Below are 17,102 nucleotides of genomic sequence, written 5' to 3'. Positions count from 1 at the left end.
TACTTGGATGTCCCTTTCTTACTCCAAATTGGGGAAGTTTTTTGTAATTATTTCATTAAAAAGGCCTTCTAATCCATTCTCTCTTTCCATGCTTTCAGGAACTCCTAAGACCTGTATGTTGGGTCATTTGATAATATCCCCTAAATCTCCAACACTGGTTTTAATTTTTCCAATTTCTTCTTCTTTTTTTAATTTTTTGGTAAAATTTCCTGTAAAATTTCCAGACATTTGTCATCTAATTCAGATATTCTTTCTTCTGCTTCACCAAGTCAGTTGTTAAGGCTTTCCACTGCATTTTTTATTTGATCCATTGAATTCTTCATTTCTAATATTTCATTTTGATTTCTCTTTAAATTCCAATTTCATGGGAAAATTTTTCATTGAGGTATGGATTTCTTTAATTCGTAGATTTGCTGATTACTTCTGAGTAACATATGGTTAATTTTTTTGAATTCTGTTTCTGTGATTTCATCAATTTCTTTATCTTCACATTCTAGTGTAGAAGTGTTGTGTTTCTTTGGGAGCATCAAGTTGCCTTTCTTACTCTTATTTCTTGAATTTCTACATTTATTTTTAGGCATTTGTGGAAATACTTCTTGGCTTTTTTCTTTTTTTCTCAGATAGCTTTTATCTTTGCATTATACTTCTATAGCTTAGTGGAGTGTTCGCTCTTTTAGTGAATACCCAGAGGCGTGTCCTGGGTGTGGCCAGGGAGCTCTGTTCAGTGCTCTAGGGTGAGGAGAGTATTTAAGGTGACACCCAAGTTGGGCATGGTAGATCTCTCTCTCTCTCTCTCTCTCTCTCTCTCATCAGAGGAGAAGATTTGATCAGCTCTGTTGCATAGTCTCACATTCACCTCCTCTCCTCCAAGGTGACCAGTGCCTGGGCACCAGCCCTAGAGGGTGCGAAATTCATCTGTGCTGCCACAAGAACCACACAAAGGATCCATGCAGTCCTTCATCTGAGCATGGATCCTGCAGCAATGACCCATGCCAGGCAGTCAGGGAACCCCGAGCCTGTGGAACCCAGAGAAGCAGCCATACACTGCGCCCTCCCACACAGCCACAGTGTTTCCACAGTCCCAGCACACAAGGGGCAACGAGGATCCACTCTGTCTTTCCAGTCCGTCCTGTCCACAGAGAGGCAGAGGCGCTTGCAGAGCCAGCCACCTGTGGGTACTCTGCCGAGACAGCCTCAGGGGCTGCATGGAGACTGGGGACACCTCACAGTCCCATGTGGACACCTAGACCCAAATAGGAGCAGCCGGAACACGAACCTTTGCCTATACCGGATGCCAGTGCTGCAGGTGGAGGCTCAGCTCACTACACCACAGCACTGGCCCTGTGGATACAACTTCTTTAGATAAAACAAACAGCTCTATAGAACACAAACAAGCAGTTCATAGAGAAATAGTTAGTTGACATAATGTTTTATCTGTACTACAAATGCACATTTCACTTCTCAGGATTTAACCTACTTATATATTCACACATGCAAAATAGCATTGCAGTACTGACATTGTAGCTACTTTAGCAATAATAAAATATTAGAGACAATTAGCCAGCAACAATGAGCAAATTTTAAATAAGATGTCCGTACTAGAAGGCTATGTAGTCGTAAACGAGGAATTACTTGCATTACTATCAGTCAGTCTTCAATATATACTGTTAAGTGAAAAGGAGATGAGTTAGAATGTATATATACTCATATGCATATGGTAATTCTGGAAAAGTGCAAAGGACACTGAGAGCATGATTTTCCTCCAGGAGGAGGGGAACCAGCTAGCTGAGGAACAAGTATGGAACACAGACTTTCACTTCATGTGAACTTCGAAGTTATACCACACAAAGATATTGATAATTTTTAAAATCATTTTAAATGATATTATCTGTGTTCTGACCTAAAATGCAATAAACTCTTCCATTTTTATAATATTTGAAACATTACATACATCTCTTAGCTTACTTTGATGTTTAGACAAAATATACTTACTATATTTACTGAAACTAATAGATACTAGCAGGGCTGGCGCTGTAGTGCAGTGGGGTAAAGCCCTGGCCTGGAGCGCCGGCATCCCATATGGGCACCGGTTCTAGTCCCAGTTGCTCCTCTTCCAATCCAGCTCTCTGCTATGGCCTGGGATAGCAGAAGATGGCCCAGGTCCTTGGGCCCCTGCACCCGCATGGGAGACCTGGAAGAAGCTCTTGGCTCCTGGCTTCGGATCGGCGCAGCTCTGGCCGTTGCAGCCACCTGGGGAGTGAACCAACAGATGGAAGACCTCTCTCTCCCTCTGCCTCTTTGTAACTCTGCCTTTCAAATAAATAAATAAATAAATCTTAAAAAAAAAAAACAACTGGTTAATGAGCAGCAGCTAAAATGTGGAGATGCTGGTATAAAAAAGCCTGCATTACTGTGAATGGAGAATTCAGAGTGATTCTGATGAGGGCTCGGGAGAAGAGGAAGGGGAGGCAAAGCCAATCATCTCAGATTCCCAAAGAGGCAGTGATCACAGTGTTGGTAGAAATATACATGGTAATGTCCATTCTGATGAAGTTTCAAATGGAAATGAAGAGCATCTTATTGGAAACTGGAGAGGAGACCATTGTCATAAAATGGCAAAGAACTTGACTGAATTGTGTCCATGTCTTAGTGCTTTGTGGAAGATGGAACATATGATTGATCAAACAGAGTATTTGATGGGAGAAATATCTAAGCAAAGAGCTGAGGGCATGGAGTGGCTTGACTGCTCTCAGTAAAATGTGAATAGTGAGAAATGCTACAGAGTTAGAAGTTATAATCAAAAAGGAAGCAGAATGTAAAATTCTCAGCTGGGCTTGTTGTAAAGAATGAAAAATCGGGGCCAGCTGTGGCACAGTGGTTTAAAGCCCCGGCCTGCAGCACTGGTATCCCATATGGGCACCAGTTCAAGTCCTGGATGCTCCACTTCCGAGCCAGCTCCTTGCTGATGCACCTGGGAAAGCAGTTGATGATGGCTGAAGTCCTTGGCCCCATCCAGAGATCCAGAAGAAGCTCCCCGCTCCTGTCTTTGGATCAGCTCAGCTCCAGCCGTTGCAGCCATCTGGGGAGTGAATCAGTGGATGGAAGACCTCTCTTGGTTTCTACCTCTCTCTAACTCTGTCTTTCAATTAAATAAAATAAACTTTAAAAGAAGAAGAATGGAAAAATGTTCAGAGGAGAACACTAAAGGCATGCCCAAGCAAATATTTGATGAGATACATATACATTGAAGGAAGATGGATGTTATTCATCAAAACAGTGGATGGCAGAATGGCCCTGACGGCATTTCCAGAATTTGGGGAAGGCTACACCCATTATAGGTCCAGAATGTCAGGGCCTTGGAGCTGTAATAAGGCTCTGCTGTCTGCATTCTGGGTGCAACTCAGGCCAGCTTCAGAGAGCTCCGTGTGGTGTGTACATGATGGTGTCACCACTGGCATTCAGAGTGTCCATGCTATAGGGACACTCCATCTAGATTTGAAAGGATGCCCCAGAGAGCTACATGGCCCAGATAGGGACCTGCCACAGAGGCAGGGCCACCAGCATAAGCCCAGCAAAAATGCCCAGCAGAACCACAGTGGGGTGGCCGCTCCATAGACCCCCAAATGGTAGGGCCTCCAGGGGGCAACTCTAGCCTGGGAGAGTCCCAGGCAAGTGACTCCAACCCATGAGATCTGTTCCATGAGCTGCACCCAGCAAAACCATGGGAACAGGGCTGCCTGGAACAGTGGGGAGTCCAACCTCTGCCTAAATGTGGCCAAAAGGTAGAACATCTGGTCAAAGATTATTTCCAAACCTTAAGATGTAATGTTTTCACTGTATGGTTTTAGACTTACTGGGGGGATCAGTTAGTCTTTCCTATGTCTCTGTTGGACTAAGAATGTCTATTCTATGCCTATCCTGTAATTCTGTTGGAAGCACAAAACATATTTTATATATATGTAATGTATGTATATACATATGGTACATATATGTATTTGTGTTTGTATATGTGTTATATTTCAATGAAGTGGTTACAAAATTTCAGTTAAGATGCTGCTTGGGACGGTCACATGCTACACCAGAGTGCCAGGTTTAACTGCTTGTTCTGCTTTGGATCCAGCTTCGTGCTAATGCACACCCTGTGAAAGCAGCAGATGATAGATAGCTCAGGTTCCTGGGTCCCTGCCTACCTCACTCCCCGTGAAATGGAATATCTGACAGCCTGGCCCAGCCCTAGCAGTTGCATGCATTTGAGGGGAGTGAACCAGAGGCTGGGAGATCTGTCTCTCTCTCTCGCTCTCTTTCAGATAAAGTGAAAATATATAAATGATTTAAAAAATTTTTAAGTTACGAAATTGAAATAATGAAGCTCCCACCTTAAATTGGTGGAATGTAAATTCTGTGACGGCAATAGTTGTAATGCATTTTTTTTCACTGCTATCCACCTCAAGATTATGAGGTGGCCTAGCATATGGTGGACATTAAAATCTTTTCATGAATGAATGATGATTTAGCACATTTATCTTACCGTTTGCCACATAGTTCAAGCCTTCTAAATGTTCAACATTACTATTTTTAGTAATACCATTCTATAAGTAAGATCACTTATTTCTCTAAAGAATAGGATTTCGAGTACAACACACTTAGAGAACAACACATTTTAACATCAGGCATCCATTATCTCATGTTCCTAAGTTCGTCTTTTTGCTTGATCAATATTAGCAAATATCAGTGGCCACTTGTGACCTTTACTCTCTGAGCTCACAATTGGGAATTAACGTTGGAAATGCACTCAGCTTTTTTACACAGTCTTTGGTGGTTATTTATGCTGCCGCTATTGTCACCGTTATTGCTTATCATGTTCTTATTGGACTCAGGTATGAAAAGTAATGACAACTAATGTGCTTGTGTATATTTTCACATTATTTGAAAATACTTTCAGTCAAGTATAATACTTGGTACAAAGGGACTTACATAGGTGTTGTAAATTATTAACTTTCTCTTCATGAGAAGTACTGTGTACTTACCAATGAGTCCCTAGTGCATCAGAACTGTAAAACTCTATGAGGCACCCACTGAAGATGAGCTTGAAAGACTTGGCTTTTATTATTATATTAATAATCTCAGGAGAACTCCATGCAGAAGAAGGTAAAAATTAATTCTTAATATTCTTTATTCTCTAAAAATATAAATGGAAATTCTAACATTCCTACAACTTGAGTTTTAATATTTTCTTTCATTTTGATATATGAATTTTATAACATACTTTTTATAAATGTGACTTGTCATAGTATTTAGTTAGATTTTTTTCTTTTGGGAAAAAGTCAGTAAGCTATTTTTATCATAGCATAATTTAGAAAAGTGAAACAATACCAAAGCCCTTTGTATCCCCAGGTTTGAGGCCATAGGCGATCACAAGCTACTTTACAGTATTTTCAGGCAGGCTAGTCATATGGCAGTTTAGAAGCTGCATGTTAACCTATATTCTACTTTCGTGTTGGAATCCATCCTTGACAATGCCAGATTTTCATGCTTTTTTTTTTTTTTTAACAGGCAGAGTGGACAGTGAGAGAGAGAGACAGAGAGAAAGGTCTTCCTTTTCCATTGGTTCACCCTCCAATGGCCGCTGCAGCCGACGTGCTGCGGCCGGCGCACCATGCTGATCCGAAGCCAGGAGCCAAGTGCTTCTCCTGGTCTCCCATGGGGTGCAGGGCCCAAGCACGTGGGCCATCCTCCACTGCACTCCCTGGCCACAGCAGAGAGCTGGCCTGGAAGAGGGGCAACCAGGACAGAATCCGGCGCCCCGACAGGGACTAGAACCTGGTGTACCGGTGCCGCAAGGTAGAGGATTAGCCTAGTGAGCCACGGCGCCGGCCGATTTTCGCACTTTTAGAAATCTGTTCATATGATAGAACATACAGTGGGAAGTTATAAAAAAGAAATAACAGTAAAGCATCAGCAAGATTTTCAACTCATGACCCTTTGGTTTTTATCCCAATGACCTATGCGTTAGTTGGAGTCATGAAGCAGTGGCTATTAGGAAGGTCATGTCATTGGTTATACAAACAGGGACACTTGGGAGAGAAAACAGGGCTCTACTGTGTTTGGACAACAGGTATAAATCAGAACTGTCCAGAGAAGTGGATACCGAGAGGTTCCCTAACTAGCAGAAATGTTTATGGCAGACTGGCTGCTGTGTAGTGTTACTGTGAGAGTGACGGGTGGGCAGTGTGTAAATTTGGGAACAGCTGCTGTGTTACAAGGCTGCAGGGTTAAGAATCTAGGCAAGTAACAGTGTGAGTAAGAGTGACTTACACAAAGTCGGAAACCACAGAAAGAAGGCTTTTCTTAAAATAAATGCCTTAAGGAGTTCTTGAAGCAAAATACCCGGTAAGTTATCATTATTAAATAGATTGCCATAGCTTTTCTAACATAAAAAGTATTGCAATTAAAATTATCAAAGTGAAATACATAGAATTCATCTCATTGGATACATTTAATTCACACTAGGATAACCTTTGATTTCATGAAGGGAAATATCAACTGGTATAAGTGTCTATTTATCTATACCATGAAGACATTGCAATGCCTAGTTATTATACTACTATAATTTATTTCACACAAACAAAAACATGAAAAGTACTGGAAGACAGACCATGATCTCATATTCCCAAGCTTCCCTGGCCCCTCTTGGGAACATCATGTTGAAGAAGTCAGTCCATTTCATTTCTCATTATGTGGAATACTATCATTATTGGCCTATAGAGGTCTCACTTTGATTTAGACATTTTCTCTTTATACCTGCTCTTGAATTTCATTTCCCATTGAACCCATAATGTTTTGACATGTTTTTAAATATGTGAAAACCTTTGTGAAACATGTTTTGCTTTGTGTATATATTTTATATTTGCACAAGTGAGAAGTTACTGTAGATTTTTATCTTCTGTTTTATTTTTACTTGATCTACTGTTTTAAAATATTCACACTTTGCTGAAGCTATTTTGTTGCTTTTAACTTCTGCACAATGTTTCCTATTTTTTCTCTTAACTCTTCTAATGATAGTTAGAAGATAGTGATAATTACTGTAATTCCCACCTAACCATAAATAACTGAGATGAATGCTGTCGTGTAACCGCTTTATCTCTCAGAATTTCTTCAGCTTGGATGAGCTCACAAGCGTGACTGATGGGTCGATTCTTCTTCTGTGAGTACATAGTGACAGATTCTTCTGCAGACTGGCCATTTCAATCTTGTCTCCAAGAGAGACTGTGGGTTGTTGATTCCTATTGTCTCATTAGCACATCATTTAATCCACTTTCATACTATTTGCCAGGCTGTTGCCCAGAGTTATATCCCAGTTTCATTTATTTGCAATTTCCAGACTTCTAGCAAAGTTGTACATTTCTTCATATACTTCTCTATTGTTCAGATTTCTGTGATTTTTTTTTTTTAAACAGGCAGAGTGGACAGTGAGAGAGAGAGAGAGAGAGAAAGGTCTTCCTTTTTGCCGTTGGTTCACCCTCCAATGGCCGCTGCAGCCAGCTCATCTCGCTGATCCGAAGCCAGGAGCCAGGTGCTTCTCCTGGTCTCCCATGCGGGTGCAGGGCCCAAGCACTTGGGCCATCCTCCACTGCCTTCCCGGGCCATATCAGAGAGCTGGCCTGGAAGAGGGGCAACCGGGATAGAATCCAGCGCCCCAACCGGGACTAGAACCCGGTGTGCCGGCGCCGCAAGGCAGAGGATTAGCCTGTTAAGCCACGGCGCCGGCCTCTGTGATCTTCTGATTTACATTTGTACCTTATGCTTTTTTACAGCAATTTGTGGGAGCTCTTTGTAAACTAATAATTTTAAATTCTTTCTTAGAGTTGTATCTATGAAATACATGAAATCTGTTCTGTTTACATGAATACAAATGTATTAAATAAACAAATACTTACCAGTTTTAGACACTGCAAATTCTTTTTTCCAAAGCTTTCATTTTAAAATTTTTTAAAGATTATTTATTTGTCTGAAAGGCAGAGTTACAGAGAGGTAGAAGCAGAGAGAGAAAGAGAGAGCGAATGAGAGAGGAAGAAAGAGAGACCTTCTATCTGCTGGTTCACTCCCCAAGTGGCCACAATGGCCAGAGCTTAGCTGATCTATGGGTGCAGGGGTCCAAGGACTTGGACCATCTTCCTCTGCGGGAAACTGGATTGAAAGTGGAGCAGCCAGGACTCGAACCGGTGCCCATATGGTATGCTGGCACTACAGGTCATAGCTTTACCTGCTATGCCACAACTTTATATCTGTGTATTTTGTTGGCAGTGACTTTCATCAAAATCCTTAATTTTGATGTAATCAGATTCATTAATCTTGCCATATAGTATCTGATTTTATTCCTGTGCCTATGAATTATACAGTGTAAACAGTTCCTTTAGAACTGTGAGAATGAGTGCCCTAATGTCATAAAATAAGAATTTATAACTTTTATATTTTAGTGTATTATTTGGCCAAAGCAATTTTATTTTCCATGCTTAACGGGTAACTTTTTAATGAAGTATTATTTTTTCATAATCACCCTTTCTACTTGTTTCTTCTTCATTGCCATTCATGTACGACTTGTATCTTCCCTTAGGTATTCAAACATACAATATTGAAGTTCCCCATCTGTCTGTTCCATTAATTTTGCTCTAACTGGTCTTGAGTGTCCAGTTTGCTGACATTATTTTTATTGAGGTTGAAATTGTCAAGTTTCTCGTTCATTTTTTTCTCCTGGTTTCATGTTGTCCAAGGCCTATAAGCTACCTGGATGAGGAATGTGGCTGTCCTGATGGTGCGGGACTTGTTGCAGCACAGTTTCCATAGCCACAACCTAGTATTCTCCACTGTCAGCTTCCCGTCGCTAACCAGCAACCATGCCCCTCAGGGAACCTCCCTGCGCTCTGTCCATGGTTCTGCTGTTTGAGACGCCTTCTCATTGCCAACTCTTGGTGCTTGGGTATGGAAAATGGCGAGAAGCATTCTCAGGAGCCTGTTCTGTCCATAAATTTTTATCTGTTCCTCTGCTCCATTAGATGCTGGTGGTTTTCCTACCCATCACCCATTCCCACTTCCCCCAGCCCTGGGCTGGCACTGTTGTTGTTTTACGTCTCAGGGTGGCATTAGGGTCGGCAGTGACTAACCAAGGTATTGAAGCCAGAGTAGTCCCACTGGCTCCAGGCTTTCCTCTACCCCTGACTGCGGTTTCTTCCCAGTGTACTTCAGGGGGTCGCTCAAGGGTTTCTCTGTTTAAAGCATTTTTATGATTTTAAGATATCCAGCATGAAAATAGATATTTGAAATAAATGTTTTTTTTTTTTAATTTGACAGGTAGAGATATAGACAGTGAGGGAGAGAGACAGAGAGAAAGGTCTTCCTTCCATTGGTTCACTCCCCAAATGGCCGCCACAACTGGCACTGTGCTGATCCGAAGCCAGGAGCCAGGATCTTCCTCCGTGTCTCCCATGTGGGTGCAGGAGCCCAAGCATTTGGGCCATCCTCCACTGCCCTCCAGGGCCACAGCAGAGAGCTGGACTGGAAGAGGAGCAACCGGGACTAGAACCTGGTACCCATATGGGATGCCGGCACCTCAGGTGGAAGATTAACCAAGTGAGCCATGGCACCGGCCCCTGAAATAAATGTTTTAATTAGAGAATAATGCATACATAAAGCTGAAAAATTATAAAATAACCTTCTGTAAATTTTTATAAAATTTTATAGCAGCTAGGTTAGGAAATAAAACGTTAGTAACACCCCAGAAACTTCCTAAAGAATCACTCTAAGTCACAAAACCCCAAAGATAGAGCATGAAAAAATATTTTTAACATATTGGTTCAAAAACATGTTATTAAATTGTCTTCAACTGTGCCTTTGTACTTTTATTAGTTTGGCTTCCAGAAATTTTGAAATTCCATATGTGACTTGCATACAGCATATGGCATTTCCTACTGGATGGCGCCTGCCCATTTGATAGTGTCTAACAGAGCTGACTGGAGTTCCCAGCAGATTAATTATGATTGAAAAGGAAAAAGGAATGCCTGGGTTGTCATAAAAAACACCTTAAAACGTTGAGTAATGAAAAATAAGTACACATTGGAGTGTTCTCAGAATTGTCGTTTAAAAATACGTCACTTGATCACAGATTTCCTGGTTTTAGATGTTTTTCTATTTTCATCTTCACATTTCTTCATTTCAGAGAAACGCTGTGGCTTTCCTAGTGTGGAAAATGGAAGAATCGCCCAATATTACTACACTTTTAAAAGTTTTTACTTTCCAATGAGCATAGACAGAAAATTGCCATTTTTCTGCTTGGCTGGTTACACGACTGAAACGGGGAAGCAAGAAGCACAAACGAGATGCACCGCGCAAGGCTGGGCCCCAGAGCCGCGGTGCTTCAGTAAGTTGGCCGGCGCAAGACTCCTCTGAGTCGGAGAGCAGAGAGAAACGTCAATGAAACACGGAAAGTGGTTCCATCTTGTGGTAGACAGGAACAAAAGTACTGGCCATCTTCTTACAAAGTGTCATATTCTGAAACTCCACAAATAGTGCTTTCGCATGAAAATGTTATTTTCTTTCTTCGTTTTTAATAACACCTTGTGAAGAGGGTAAGAGTAAGAGCAGAAGGTATCCCATTGCAAGTACAGGAAGCTGAGTGATTTTTCAGTATTGAGGGGCTTTTATACTCCGGAAGCCAGAAAAATGCTTGAATACCGGCCTCAGCAAGACAAGATCATTGGAGCAATGCTCTATCCTTTTGAAAACCCTTCCTCCTTTGTGTGCCAGCTTCTCGCATAATTTCCACTAAAAATCATGTTTTTCTAAATTTTGAATTCAGATTTGTGAGAAGATAATCTGATAACTTAATCCCTTTATTTCATGTCAGATTACGCTGTAGTCAAACTACCAGGTGTCTTCTATTGGGTCAGATGATCTATCTTGAGCTAAGAATTCCCTAAAGCTCTGTTTTTTGGGGTAAGGACTTTAGTTGAGTCAGTTTTTTTTTTTTTTAAGATTTATTTATTTATTTGAAAGAGTTATACAGAGAGAGAGGGAGAGGCAGAGATACACTGGTTCACTCCCCAGATGGCCGCAACAGCCAGAACTGCGCTGATCTGAAGCCAGAAGCCAAGGGCCTCCTCTGGGTCTCCCATGTGGGTACAGGGGCCCAAGGGCCTAGGCCATCCTCTGCTGTTTTCCCAGGCAATAGCAGAGAGCTGGGTCAGAAGTGGAGCAGCTGATACTTGAACCAGAGTCCATATAGTATGACACCTCTGTAGGCAGTGGCTTTACCCACTATGCCACAGTGCCATCCTCAGTTGAATCAGTTTTATTAGAAGGGGTTCAGTGTGGTAGCTAATATGGTTGACATATCTAGTAAACAGATCCATTATCCATTCTATGACTTACGGACAAAATATAAATTTAAGCATTGCACTTTTAGAATTAACATGGATCATAGATTCACATTAACAAATAAATCTCTTTCACAACTAGAGCATAGAAATAAATTAAACACTCACATTTATTAACTAATTGAGTATGTAGGAAAGATTGAAATGGAAGCCAGAAAAGATCAGCTAAACAGTTAACATCCAACTTGTGCAGTCAGGCTGACCTCCAGTGAATTCAGATCCAACACTGGGACGTTACATACCATCCTGATGGTCGGTTTCTTATCTATGAGATAGATAGAACACTGCTTCAATGAAATCATTTATATAGCGTCCTGCCACACAGAAAATAGGAAATATATTTAAACTAATATTAGCCTTAGACAAGTCTCCTAACACTTCTGAACTGGTTTTCTGAATGGAGTTTATAGAAATGACAGAGCTCCATAATGCTGTAATAATTTTATTACCTAATGTGTTACTTAGCAAGTATTTACTAAAAATTAACACTGGAAACTCTAAGGTCCACAGCAACCATCTGTCCTACAGTCACAATCTGTGCGTACTGACTACTCAGTCTTGTGTAGCCGGGTGATCCCAAAATACTTGCTGAAAGACTGAATGAAAAAGCGTTTTCATATTAAGATAAGAAGTTTGAAGAACTACTTTAGGACTCATAAAATAGATGTGTGTTTTTGTTACATGATGTTAAAAATTATCGAACACAGTACCTTTAAAAATATTAAGAATGGATACATTTTCATTTATTTATTTGTGTGTTGAGTTGGAGAGATGGAGAAGAGAGAGATCATGAGTGTTATCATCCACTAGTTCATGCCTTAAATGCTTATAATGGCTAAGGCTGGATCAAGGCTGAAGGCAGAGACCAGGCACTCAGCGCAGGTCGTCACAGAGGTGGCAGGGACCCTACTTGTCCCGCCATTTCTGCATCTTAGGGTCTGCTTTCAAAGGCCGCCGGAGTCAGGACTCAGAGCCAGGTGTTGAACCCAAGCACTCCAGCGTAACACAATGGCATTTTAGCTACTAGCCAAACACTGCCCTCTGGATAGATTTTCTAAAAGTAGGTGTGGTAGGAGTAGGAATGACTATAAGGTCTGAAATTAATAAATGCAAATAAATTCAATGTGAAGTTCAATCAATTTTCAAAGAAATTTTAGGTATCAATGCAAGATGTTTCCACAATTAAATGAAACCAAAGAATTGTGAAAGAAATATTATTATTTTCCTTTGTACCTCATATTTCAACTGAGAATGATATTATATTTTTGTCTTAATTTTACAACTTCATAAAAGATAATGTCATCAGGTTAAGAAAATAAATGTATTTTTCCATAGAAAAATGTGCAAAGCCTGAACTGAGAAACGGTTACATCTCGGATGCAAAACTGGTGTACAAAGTTAAAGAGAACATGCGTTATGGTTGTGCTTCAGGATACAAAACCACTGGAGGGGAAGATGAAGAGGTGGTTCAGTGTCTTGCAGATGGGTGGTCTTCTCCTCCAGCCTGCAGGCAGCTGCATGGTATGTGTGGAAGCACCATTTCCTAAAACCACAGGGGAAAACTGGTGAGGCGTGTCCATTCTTACACTGATAAGCACGTTTATATCATTTATTTTTCTTTGTCTCTGCAAGTGTGAGAAGTTGATATTATATTTTCTCATATGCTAAGTGTTTCCTTAATCTGAGTGTTCTCAAATCCTACTCCAGTGGACCCAACTTCATACTAGCAGAAAAGGATTTGAATGGAATAAAATCAAAGGGCTTTCATCTTTTTCTTGCAGCATATGTAAACCAATATTTTCTTTACTACAGAAAAATATAAGTCTTACACATTATTTATATTGTAAACTGATGTTAAATATACTTAAAATCATTAGATAACTTGAACATACACAGTTAGTGTGATGAAAATTGTTTCAGTTGTATGTATCCACAATTCACAGAGTGTAAAAAAAAATGAGAATAGAAGCAAAGGCAATTTTTGACTACTTTTCCATTTTGCCAAGCATTAATTTTGCCTTGTATTCTTAAGATTAAAACTATATTTGGAGATTTCTCTTTAATATTCTAGGTTATTGATAAAGTTTGTCAATAACTAACTTCATTTTTTTTTTTTTTAGAAACTTGTTTAGTGCCTGAATTGAACAATGGAAATTATTCCACGATGCAGAAAACATTCAAAGTGAAGGAGAGAGTGCAGTATGAATGTTCTCCTGGCTACCACACGGCTGGAGGAAAGAAGACAGAGGAAGTGGAGTGTCGCCCACATGGGTGGTCGGTCACACCACAGTGCACCAGTAGGTTCTCCCGTCAGATAAAATCTGCTTTCGCTCTGAAAAATTTCCCTCACAAAATGTTTATAACTTGTCATGTGAGTTGTGTTCCATTTTCTATACTTGGTTTTTGCTCATGAATTTCATTATATTCATAGTAGGTTTTGACCACTGAAGGTTTAAAACTGAAAAATCCTTTAGCTCAAAGAATTAATTTAAGAAAAGCCCAATTATATCAAATAAAAATACAAAATGAATTCATAAGCTTTAATCAGTTAAACAGATTATGGCAAATTTATTATTTTCTGTACCAGATATGGTATGTAAGTAGTAAGGAAATTTTGTCCTAGCAGGAAAACTAAACCATCTCTTATTACTTATTTTTTTATTTTTAGAATTAAAATGCTCTCCTTTAAGATTAATAGAACATGGTTATTTCCATCCTGTAAAGCAAACCTATGAAGAAGGAGATGTAATTCAATTTTTCTGTCATGAAAATTATTACCTAAGTGGACCTGATTTAATTCAGTGTTACAACTTTGGCTGGTACCCAGAATCTCCTGTGTGTGAAGGTAAATGGTTGTATTTCACACCCTGCTCAGGAAAAATCCCATGTCTTTATTAGCTTTCATCTCTGTGAGCTCTGAAGAAAATGTCTGTGGTGCTATCTAATTCTTGAATATTATTTTAAAAATAGATAATGTCTTTTCAATCAGCACTATTTTCAGCCATCTGCCATATACTTCATAGGAAGAAATCTTCAGTTTTCTGTTAGTTTGCCAAGTAGATATATCTTAAATTTAATATCTTAAAATACCAGTTATGAAGCTGAATTTCTTCTTACAATGGGCGAGTTCCCTTTGACTTCTCCAGTGACTCTGGGGCAGCCTCTTGAAGGTACCTTCTTAATTGACCATATATTTCCAGATGCGAGAATTCGATCTCTAAAACAGTGGAGGAAAGAGCTGAAAAAGCAGATGATATTATCCAGAAGTGAAAATGGAAAATTAGGTTGTCTAAGAAGGGCCACCCAAAAGGTAGCCGAGGCTACCTTTCTGTCAACTGATGTGTTCTAAGCAGGTGGTGTGCTTGCCAGTTCGGTCTCCATTTAAACACACTACAGTGTGATATGAAGAAGTGAGTAATCTAGCAGAGGAAACATGAAGAAACAATTACTATAATGTGATTAATGATTTAAAAACCATGAACAAAATGTTTGAATAAGCAGGAAAATAATATTCAATGTTTTAGAATAATTAAGAATATTTTAATTCAGAGACACATGGGATCAAGAACAGATCTACCACCTAATTCTTATTTGCGGTATTTACTTCACGAGTTTTAGAATTTTTTTTTCACATTGTATTCCCTACTTTATAAGTTGCTTTAGTGCTAAAGAAGAGAATGCATGTGAAAAAGCTTGCTGCTTTATCATTGTAGTCATACAAGTTGTGCAAAACCAGCACTCAGCAGCAATGTCTATGTCATCGTAGACCCTGGCTCCATGGCCTCAGTGTGGAACCACGTTGCAGGCAGGGTGTTGGAGGGCAGGGCCAGTCTCATCTGAAGCTTGACTGAGCTACAGTCCTCTCCCAAACTCATTGGGTCCGTGGCAGGATTCATGCGCTGCAGGCTGCTGAGCTGAGAGCCCCAGCTCGTTGCCGGCTGTGTGAGAGTGGCAGCTGCCTGCCCCTTGCCTCATGGCTGTCTGCTCTGGGAAACACACAGTGTGGCGGGGAAGAGAGTGTCCCAGCAAGCAGGGCCTTTCAGCCTTCTGAGACATGATTGTGTCTACTCACATACGAAGCCACCTCCTCTGCTGCCCGGAGCCTGTCAGTGCCCGTTTGGAGGTTGGGGCCAAAGGGGTGCTCCTAGACTCTCCCTGCCCTCCTTTCTACGGTGCCTGGCTCAGTTTGCATTCTCACTAAACCTGTGTTACCTCTGGCAATTATGCGGATGCTTTTCCGTAAGGAAGAAGAACTCGATGTCCTCCTCCACCTGTGCCTCTGAACGCCAAAGTTCAAACACATTCAACAACCTACCGTCACGGAGAAACAATGCACATACAATGTGAACTACATTTCGAGATCCAGGGGTCAGAAGAAATACGCTGTGAAAACGGAAAATGGACAGAACCTCCAAAATGCGTTGGTTTGTAACACCTTGAACAAGGTTTCCCTAAAGTGAAATGTGCATGTGAGGGCATTTCAAAAGTTCATGGAGGGGCCGGTATTGCGGAATAGTGAGTTAAGCTGCTACTTGCGATGCTGGCATCCCGTATGAGGGCTGGTCTGAAGCTCCCCTACCCCAGCTGCTCCACCTAATCCAGCTCCCCGATAGCAGTGCAAGATGACCCAAGTTGGGGCCTTTGTGACCCATGTGGGAGTCCCGGCTCTTGGTTTCTATCTGCCTCAGCCCTGGCCTTTGTGGTCATTTGAGGAGTGAAACAGATGCTGGAAGATATCTCTCTGTCTCTCCTTCTTTCTTTTTAACTCTCTGTCTATCAAATAAATAAATAAATCTTTTTAAGGAACAGGCATCGTGGCACAGCAGGTTAAGCAATAGCCTGAAATGCTGGCATCCCATATGGGTGCCGGTTCGAGTCCTCGCTGCTCCACTTCCAATCCAGTTCTCTGCTTATGGCCTGGGAAAGCAGCGGAAGATGGCTCAAGTCCTTGGACACCTACACGCATTTGTGAGACCCAGGAAGAGGCTCCTGACTCCTGGCTTTTGATCAACCCAGTTCCAGCCATTGTAGCCATTTGGGGAGTGAACCAGCAGATGGAAGATCTCTCTGTGTCTCTCCTTCTCTTGCTGTGTAACTCTGCTTCTGCTTTCAAATAAGTAAATACATTTTAAAGATTTGAGGGGCTGGTGCTGTGGTGTAGCAGGTAAAGCCACTGCCTGTAGTACTGGCTTCCCATATGGGCTGCTCCACTTCCAATCCAGCTCTCTGCTATGGCCTGGGAAAGCAGTGAAGGACGGCCCAGGTCCTTGGGCCCCTGCACCCATGTGGGAGACCTGGAAGAAGCTCCTGGCTCCTGGCTTCAGCTCGGCACAGCTCTGGTCATTGCAAGCATCTGGGGAGTGAACCAGCAGATGGAAGACTTTCTCTCTCTCTTTCTCTCTCCCTCTCTGCCTCTCTGTAACTCCGCCTTTCAAATAAATCTTTTAAAAAAAATAAGATTTGACTTAGGCCATCTTCTGCTGCTTTCCCAGGTACATAACAGGGAAAGTGGAACAGCCAGGACTCGAATTGCCACCTATATGGGATGCCAGTGCTGCAGGAGGCAGCTTAAACTTCTATGCCACAGTGCCAGTCACAATAAATAAATCTTTTAAAAAACTTATTAAAAAGCTCATGGAAAAACTGGAATTTAAAGATATTTATTTTGATGCA

The 17,102-nt window shown here is 41.1% G+C and overlaps 1 protein-coding gene across 2 annotated transcripts in view; it reads left to right on the top strand.

The window, feature by feature from the left end:
• The first annotated feature begins 5,042 nt into the window (after nt 1–5,042).
• The window catches only part of F13B (coagulation factor XIII B chain), a 28,001-nt gene continuing 15,941 nt past the window's right edge, over nt 5,043–17,102 (top strand). The window contains exons 1-6 of one of the 2 annotated variants that reach the window (XM_062211539.1): nt 5,043–5,148; nt 10,214–10,414; nt 12,765–12,950; nt 13,550–13,726; nt 14,098–14,274; nt 15,674–15,853. In XM_062211539.1, the coding sequence (XP_062067523.1) occupies nt 5,064–5,148; nt 10,214–10,414; nt 12,765–12,950; nt 13,550–13,726; nt 14,098–14,274; nt 15,674–15,853 (1,006 nt within the window). In that variant the 5' untranslated portion in view covers nt 5,043–5,063. The remainder of the gene's footprint in view (nt 5,149–10,213; nt 10,415–12,764; nt 12,951–13,549; nt 13,727–14,097; nt 14,275–15,673; nt 15,854–17,102) is intronic. The other variant, XM_062211540.1, reaches the window with a different exon arrangement.

Source organism: Lepus europaeus, chromosome 14, assembly GCF_033115175.1.
Source record: "Lepus europaeus isolate LE1 chromosome 14, mLepTim1.pri, whole genome shotgun sequence".
Classification (NCBI taxonomy): Eukaryota; Metazoa; Chordata; class Mammalia; order Lagomorpha; family Leporidae; genus Lepus; species Lepus europaeus.
The sequence above is the reverse complement of the archived record's forward strand: the minus strand, read 5'-3'. Positions and strand labels throughout refer to the sequence as shown.